At 39.6% G+C, this 9,101-nt stretch overlaps 1 protein-coding gene across 1 annotated transcript in view; it reads left to right on the forward strand.

The window, feature by feature from the left end:
* LOC108572105 (pikachurin) overlaps positions 1–9,101 on the forward strand; it is a 272,858-nt gene that overhangs the window by 209,233 nt on the left and 54,524 nt on the right. Inside the window, exon 6 of the mRNA XM_017934297.1 lies at positions 7,849–7,993. Within this exon, the coding sequence (XP_017789786.1) occupies positions 7,849–7,993 (145 nt within the window). The remainder of the gene's footprint in view (positions 1–7,848; positions 7,994–9,101) is intronic.

Consider the following 9,101-nt stretch of genomic DNA (forward strand, 5'->3'; position numbering starts at 1 on the left):
GCAAAAATTTTCAAATTTTCCCCAATTCAGAAAATAATTAATCGCAAGTGCTAAAATTTCAATATCTCTGCATAAAACTTTAAAAAATTAAAAAATTCTTATCTATTTATGCTCTATACACCGCTACATGACTACGTAAAGATTCCTTGTTTTTCCCGTGTCAAAATATTCACTCCTTTTTACCCACGTCTTCACTTGCACCAGCTAATTCAATTAAAACTATGTCCCAGTCATAACTCGAAGTCATCCTTTATTCAAACAACAGCCACTTCCCCTCTTACACGAAGAAGACAGCCAGGTATCTCTCTGGTAGCACGGCTTTCAGATAAAATGAAATCTTCCCACGAGTCAACCAAGCCTGAAAGAAGCATCCGCGTGATCCTATACGCGGTCCTGTAGTTACCAGTTCGCTTTCAACCCTGGAACAAAATCTCACCGCCCCGAGTTTTCCGGCTTACCTATCCAATCTGAGTGGTCTTTTCTTCGGTTAAGCCGTGTACACGTATCCGTCGTTGTACGGGTGTGTCTTTCGACCAAAACCAGGCAGCAGGAGAGCAAAAAGGGGGCGAGAGAAGCTCAAAGAATCACTTTCACGTACACGGATGTCCGCATTACGGTTACATGCACGCTCGAGCGGTGAACCAGCTCGAAACGGAAGTAATATCGCGCGAGCCATGGATCGGGCGAAAATAGAAATTGGGTCCTGGACGGTGTCCAAAAGATTCTGTTAAGGGAACCGTGCGGAATCCCTTCATATACCTCTTTCGCGCGAATACGCCGCCGCGATAGACACTGTTTTTACCCTCTTGACCTCTTCAGGTACTTACAGTTCTATTATATACGTATTTTACCACTGGCTTGTACGAGCTTCAAACCGTGATATACACCTGATAGAGCTGAAGAGGAATAGTGACGATTCTGAATGAATGTTTCCCTGCAATCTTGTCGCCATTGCTGTTTTGAAGTGTGATGTGTAATTGGATTAATGAGAGTCTGCTGAAACGATGAAGACTGCTTTTGTTTGACAAAAGTTAGATAGAAGATAGTTTTGCCTTCGTTAATTTAATAATTAACAGGTTTTTGTGCTGATGTCGGGTGAATCTTTCGGGAGGTTGCTTAGGCTACTGGAGAATTGAAGGTTTGAGGTGTATGAGGTGGTTTAGGCTGAAACTTCAATTTCGGTTAGGCTACTATTTTAGAATAGCTTCAGTGGTCCTAATATTTTTGAACATTGAAGGAAAACGAGGTGAAAATTTAGTAAAAAGATAGGATAAATAAATTAGGCTGTTTCTAGAGTCCTACAGAGTGCATAGGACACTCTAAGTTTGTTTGAAAGATCAAATTTGGTAGAACTACCTGTAAAACAGTTGGGATAAATAAATTAGGCTGTTCGTAGAGTCCTTAAGTTTGCTCGAAGGATAAAAAATATTTGGAGCTCCAAAACACCTTGAAAAATGGAAAAATGATAAATGGGACATTTTACATAAAGAGGATAGAATTGTTTCTTGGTTGTTTGTCGAGAAGCTTTCTGCTAAAGATCGCAAACTCAAGTTCTACGTAGGTATTCATCATTCCAGAATGGTTTAACAATGAAAGATCCCAAGTCTAACCTAGACAACATACGCAACTCCTCAAAATTACCATATAAATCTTCCGCTGCAATATGTCTTCGTTTCAACTTTGACTCCCAAGCTAATTTCTTGTGTCTACCCGAAGGAAGCTGAAACTTCTAAAGTGGCTGTATGCATTAATACACATGTAGGTCCGGTTGAAAGATAATCCACGATGAAAGTTTCATTCTATTGATGATTTTTCAAGAGCCATCGTTGAGATGCTCAAGTTGTACTCGTAGATTTAAAAAGAAAACACGAAATTCAAGCAATCGATACTGCTCGATTGCTACGAGTAATAGAGAATTTTCTGACCCAATTACAAGAATGTATTCTCTGCGAAGGAGGCCACTTGGAAAATGCTATTTTCCAGAAATAATTGAGTGATGAAACTTTTCATTTCTATTTAACCTGAATATTCCACGATAGTTCTTTTTAAAGGTTATTAATAATAACTTGGATAATTGTTTGAAAATTCGATCGTCACGTTCGATTACCTCGCAGTTAGTATACTTGAAACAAAATTCCGTCCATAAATTGCTTTTTTGATAAAAGTGTCTTATTTTCGATTTAGCCTGAGTATCTCACGATAGCTCTTTAAAAATCGTCACATTCCGTTGTTTCACTCATTACTACACTCAAGAAAATTATCAGGTCGTCTCGTAAGTTCGTGCCGAATTTTATAATTTAGATCGATATTTCCAACAAACCTTTAAATTTGATAAATAAAAAATACGTAAGCTCCTTCTTAACAGTTTACTATTTTTTATTTTTGGTGAGACCGTTATGGACCGGTGTAGGATTTTCATTAAAATATTTTTCAATAGATCACCCACTTTAATAAACTCGCTAATTGCCCAAAAATACTAAAAAAGAATTCCTGAAAAACACACACCCTTGACGAAAAAACAGTTTCCCTGAAAACATCTATCAACTCTAAACGCAAATTGCCTCAATTATAAATTAATCACTCGCGATTGCACCAACAATCGTAATGCACTACTCACGCGGAGCTTGCAGGCTCTGGGTACGTGACTTTTCTCCAGCGTGGCGAAAATGTCAAGTGCATCTCTCGGTTCGTAGCATCGCGAAGAAGCATTCGTTTGAACAAGGTCAGGGTCAGGCGATCCTCGCGTTCTCCACCCCCTCGGGGACTTCTTAATTATTTCGCAGCTGGTGGAAACTGCGTCACCAGGCTCTAGCTAGCTCCCGAATGACTTTCGAACGAACGGGAGGAATCGTCGCCCTGTTCCACTTTATCCTTAAGAGGCATTAGACACCCACGTGACTGTATCTCGCAACAATGGCCGGAATTGAATTTCCGTTTCTCCCTTCACGTCCTCGAGTATCTCCTCGCTTGATAATCGGCTTTCCCCGCGATCACCTCCGATGCAAAAAAAAGCATCGTCGAACTCGGTTTGAGATATCTGGTTTGTCGGAATATTCCGCCATGTTTTATGCTCTTTGGTTAAATCATGCTATTTATGATATATTTATTTTCTTCTTTAATTTGAGGTAATATTGTCGCCATCGTTTCGCGTTATGGTAATTTATCAATTTATTCATTGAGATAATTTTCAAAGAAAATAAAAAATTAATAATTTTCAATGGAAAAATAGTTCTCAATGGGAAATGAATTTTCGATAAGAAAGCGAAATTTTCGGCGACCTTTCTGAACGAGACTCATCTTCAAAGCGGAAATTCCCAGTTTTAAACTTCGCCAACCGTCTCTGCACTGTTCTAACATTTCAAATATTTCCTCGAAAAGCGGCGCACAAGAACTTTTCGACTATTTAGCATTTCCGCTATTTCATTTTTAAACGACATTCCGTACAGCAGATAAAAAGGTGGAATTCGGGAGAGAAGCCACGACGATCTACGTTCGCTAAGCGGTTCCGCTTGGACGAACGAATAACGATCTGCGAATAAAGAGAAATTGCTTGTATCGTCGTTACAGTGGATACTTTTTTGCACTCGAATTTATTCTTGATATTTTAAATTGTCCAGATATTTCTATCATCCACTCACATTCGTACGTGTTAATTTAAATATTCGCCAAATTACCAATTACCAAAATTCTTTCTCTTTTTTCGATCTCGATAAAACCTACAATCATTTGTGAAGCAGAATTTATCGATTGGCAAATTACAAATGCAAATGTTAATATGTCGCAAAGTAGCCGGCGACATAATTGAAAAATAAATGTTCGTAGGTTCACGCGCAATTTTCGCGTGATAAAAAGAACATAAGCGAACGGGTATACGCGGAACGAAGGGAATTGTTGTAGTTGTAAAACGGAAAGCAGGCATAACTCTCAGACTAGAATTACAATTGGCGAGCTGCGTGTAGAGTATGCCTTAAAACTTGCAAGTAGCACACGCGTGCCGCGAGCGGCGTGCTATTAATTACGTACTTCGGCTGCGCGGGATTTACGCTGCACTCGGCATAACTCGTTAAAATTTCTCATTACCATGTCGTTTACCCCCCGACAGTGATAATTACCGCAACTTAGAATCCGACCCTTGGCGCCGCGACTAAGCACGGCTCTTTTCTGTCCTTCGTTCCGGAATCGCTTCGGAAACGAGGCTGAAACGCGCCGAATCGAGACGAAGATAACAGTGAGCGAGTAAATCGACGAAAATTCGAACTTTTCGTCAGTTCTCGTTAGCTCACGCTCTTGTCCCACATTTCACACTTTTTCGAATAATTTTCTGCATTGTTTATTTTCACGCAAATTTCGGAGTGTGCTATTTCTTTTCGATGAAACTTTAATAAGTGTGATTTATGAAATTGGAATTTCTCTTGATAAAAATTTTCTCAGTGGAATTTATGATATTGGAATTTCTACCTTTCTAACTGTGTATTTATTACATGTTGAAGTACTTCATTAAAACGCTATGTGTACTGGAATGATTTAAATTATCTCGAATCTGTTCACCGAGGGAGACACAGAATGCAATGCTGTATTTCTCCAGAGATTTACCATTGTCAATTATACTGTTTTATCGGTGCAAAACGCAAAGTGTATTACACTCGTATAGCACACAAGAATCAACGTGAAGTAACCGCTGAAAATTCACAGTGATTTGTAATTGCACACTCAAAGTATCGAGCTTCCGCCTAAAAATGGACCCAATTAAGACACTAAACAAAAAATTTAACCCTTTTCTTTACGATTTTTTAATCGCTACTTAGGTTAGTCTCGGCTATTCACAATTGATAAATAATGAAATATTATACATAATTTGTATTTAGTAAACTTAAAGTTAAAAAGCAAAACTATGAATACAATATGTTTTCCGTCACATTTTGAGCATAATCATTATAATTCTTGTGGCGACCGCCACGGTGGGGCCACGCACTTAGGCCTGGCGACTCTTGGCCCTCGAGGCGAAGAATCGAGAAATGTTTTTCCAAACATCTCCGAGTTTCTTCGTCCTCGAGGACAAGAGTATTGCCTCGGCAATGCAGGCCCGCGCCTCCACTTCCTGGGACTCTCCCAGGGAAAAGTGGCTACTCAACACATTTGCGTCGGATATTCACTTGGATTCCGGATGACGCGAAATACGTCATTGAGATTTTCACATATCTGCCTGAGAGTAAATTTATAAAACGCGGTGAATGATTGAATTTCTTTTCAGAAATGCCGTGACAGATGTTTCACGAATTCTAATAATTGTATACGTTTTACGAAAAAGTAATTTGCCGCATTCTTGAAAATTACTTTGAAAAATAATAATTAGTTGAAAAGTGACGATTGAAAGAAAAGACGCGAAATCACTCTAAGAGCCCCGTCGCCAATGTGTTAAGGGAGCCCCGAAAAAGGCACGGGGCCTTTTGTCGTAGACATTCTCTGCACGCGCATCACATAGTACATTTGAAATTAGTTTAAGCATTACGTTTAAATAAATATATTTTTGTTACCCACTTGGCGGGTAATCATTTGCACCACGTCACTTCCAAATTCTGCAGAAAAACGTGGAGCCTCCCTCAATTTGTTTTCAGGCTTACATCTGAATTTCTGCTTTAATTTAATTTTTTCTTTTTATTTATAATTATCAGCATTTTCTCTGTTCTCTGTCCATGCTATTTTTCATACAAATGACTCCACACCCTTAGAAATAAAAAATATAAAGCTCTGGATCAAAGTTGATCGATCCATGAGCTAAAATAATCATCGCCGCAAGCGTGACTCGTTACACACAATACAAGACTGTTAAATTGTGGAAAAAGTCTCTCAAAGCTGCACACGGTAACAGAACGAATTACAGTAACCTACTTCGACTGGTATATAGCATCAACTGAAACAGCTGAATCGCACAGTAGTTGGTCCGTGCAAATATATTCAGGTGGAAAAGTCGGAACGCAGCCGGTTCGAAGCAGGCCGGAATCGTTATCGCTTTAATATTCAACCTCTGGCCGTGGTGCTCATATCCTTGGACCGTTTCCACCGTATCGACGTTATTATCGAAAAATGAAGGGGGCCAAGCGCGAGATAATGGCGGCACGCGAGCACGCGGCATCCTATCCGCGGAATCGTTGCACCGTGAACGAGTAATTGCACCGTCGAATCGCATCGTCCGTTTCAATGAGTCTCCCTCTCCTTTCATCGACACAAATTTCACGGATATTACGCGGTTTCGTGCTCGCGTTAATCTCCCGATCGCCGCTTGATTGACGGCTGCGTTATGGAATAGTTAATAGATATAACACTTTTTCATTTCCGTTCGGACGCGTGTGTCCCTCCGCGTCGTCGAACGAAAAACCTCGGATCTATTGTGCCGCGAAAGTCGAGGAATTAACGCGGAAAATTCGCGCGGATTTGCAATATAGAATTCGGATAATGGTTAATTAATTTTCAGTATTAAATCAGGATGATTCCCGTGGAAATATTGTTCAAATGTCTGGTTAATTGAATAAATTATAAAAAAATTTCAAGGAAGTCAATTTAAGTTTGTCGCTGACAGAAAAGTCGCAGGAAATTTTTTCAGTACTCGCTGCTTTCCAAAATAAACTCGTTTTGAGCATCGAAGTGTATCGAACCTTGATAAAATATTGTTTAAATTACACGAGAATTATTATTTGTTGTTTGAAATATTTTCAAAAGCTTCATCGCTAGAGCTGTTCCAAACGGATTTAACATCACGTTTCCTCCGCCTTAATTTCCTCTTTCATTACACGATACACGGTCCAAGGTGGACGGAGAAACTTTTCCCGCAAGGCTGAAACACATTTCAGGTACACGTACCACGCGATCCATTATTCCGGAAATAGGTTTTTCTAAGAGGCTGCCACGCGAACGATTCCCGCGCCAATGAATCCTTAGAGATCCACGTTTAAGATACTCGACCGACTTCATACGCACGAAGCGTTCCTCTGTCTCGGGTAAATCTGGATTTCTCGCTGCACAGCGATACTTGAACAATGTGAGAAACGGAATTCCGCGAAGTGGATAACAGTGAAATTCAAAAAAAAGAAAGTTTGAAAAGTGGAGAGTAATAATTGGACAGGGAGTTTTCGTGTTTCTTTGTATTGTATTTTTTATAGAAATTTTCTGAGGCAAATATTTTTAGCTTCCAAGAATATTTACAAGAAACTTACAAGAATATTTTCTTTTAAGTTATGCGTTTCATTCGCGTCGCCTTAAAATATTTTAAACGAAGTTAGATAAAATTTTGCATCTTGTGACACGATTTTCGGCACACTTGTGAAAAAATTTGAAAAATCTCCGACGGAGTATTGATTTTTCTAACGCCGGTACCTTAACGCTTCGCCTGGAATACGGTTCTAATTTTACAAAATTTTTGCAAGTGCACCCATGTGAAAAACTTGCGAGAAAAGATCCTATCGTCGAAAGTTAGAGCTTGTTAAACAGTGGAAAATTTTTCGCGGGTAAGAAAGGGATCCTTCACAATTAAATTTTCACAGTAGCTTGACTAGCAGAAATGTGAAAGAAAATTAGCGTCGATCATAGAAACGACGCGTATTTATTCACCCATTCATCCCAAACGTTCTCTACGTCTTCAATTCTTCATTTCTTTAAGTTCTCTGGCATTTTTCGTTCAAAGTTACTAAAAATTACCAAAAATTTTACTTTCTCCGTAAAAAGAGTTAGGAAAAGCTCTTTAAAAAAATTTATCTGATCTTTGAACGAAGGGCAAAAAACGAAACACACAAATCTCGCTGTTACGAATTACAGCATAAGCGAAAGTGACGTAATTGCGCTATTTGTTCGAAGGTTCGATTGCGGCAGCGGAGTTGGCACCGTCAGGAGCACGCAAACAGTGAGGCTGAACGAGTGGAACACTCTAACTGTCTACAGGCACCGATGGGACGCCTGGATTCAGTTGAACCAAGAGAAACGCGTGGAGGGAAGATCGAAGGTAAGAATGAATTCGTTCTTCGCCGTTGGGTCATAGGTGTATAAAGGGAGCGATCGATTATCGACGAAACGGAGGATAGATGTGCCGGTGTGCCGTGCAAATACTTAACCACGACCTGGTGTTCGAATTAGAATCATTAGAATTTATGGCGATTAGAATTGAAATCGATGGCCATGTTTCTAAGGGTGGTTCGATGAATGGTTTCTGAACATGTAAGGGCGTTTCTAGCGTTGGAAATTCGATGCTCCCGGAATGGTTTCAGGGAGGAATATTGTTCAGGGGTGATTCGAAGCGTTGTTCGATGGTAATAGAAAGGGTTAACAATTTCTGAGTTTCTTTATTTTCATTATTATTGGATGGATAAATCACTGTAATACGTTGTCGACAATATTTACATAGGAACTTAGGAATTTTTATGTAAAAAATTATTAGAAATGGCGTAATTAGTGAAATTTGATAAGAAATTAATCAAATGAGATTCCGTTGATTAAATTATTCTTTGTACCAAAATATTAGTGCCTTAGGCTTTTCTACATCTTCCAAATTTTATCATTACAAAAGATAATTTTGTGGGAGCGAAAGTGTGAACGAGGGTGAAGGAGAGAAAGAGAGGGCCGCATTGGCTGCGCGTGTGTGTGAGTTGTGGGGCTTTGGTATGAAAGAGTGAATGTGAGAGACTGGTGTGAATGGCCTGGAAAGGAATGGAAGACGATCGTGCGTGGCGTGTTTGTTATGTTTAGACACATGGGTGTCAAGTCGATCGCGTGTGTGTGTGTGCGGAGAAAAGGAGGAAGAGTGTGAGGTGTGTGAGTGTGTGAAAAAAAAGAAGAAGCATCGAGCCGGAAGAGAACGAATCGGAGCGGCGGCGAAAAGAAACGAGGAGCGGAATACAGTAAATTCTCTACAAGAGTCAGTAAGTTTGGATTCTACAAGTGACAGTATAGATGGTCCTACGCCTAGGTCTGCGTCATTGCTGCGCCCATGTTATCTCGCTCGCAGTCGGAGTTTTCACGGCTCGACAAATCATAATAGAAAAATATAATTTCTTTAATTTTACTTTTTTTCATCTGGAATTTTTTTTAACATGTTGCTGAGATTTTTCTGATGA

Source organism: Habropoda laboriosa, unplaced genomic scaffold, assembly GCF_001263275.1.
Source record: "Habropoda laboriosa isolate 0110345459 unplaced genomic scaffold, ASM126327v1 scaffold110, whole genome shotgun sequence".
NCBI lineage: Eukaryota > Metazoa > Arthropoda > Insecta > Hymenoptera > Apidae > Habropoda > Habropoda laboriosa.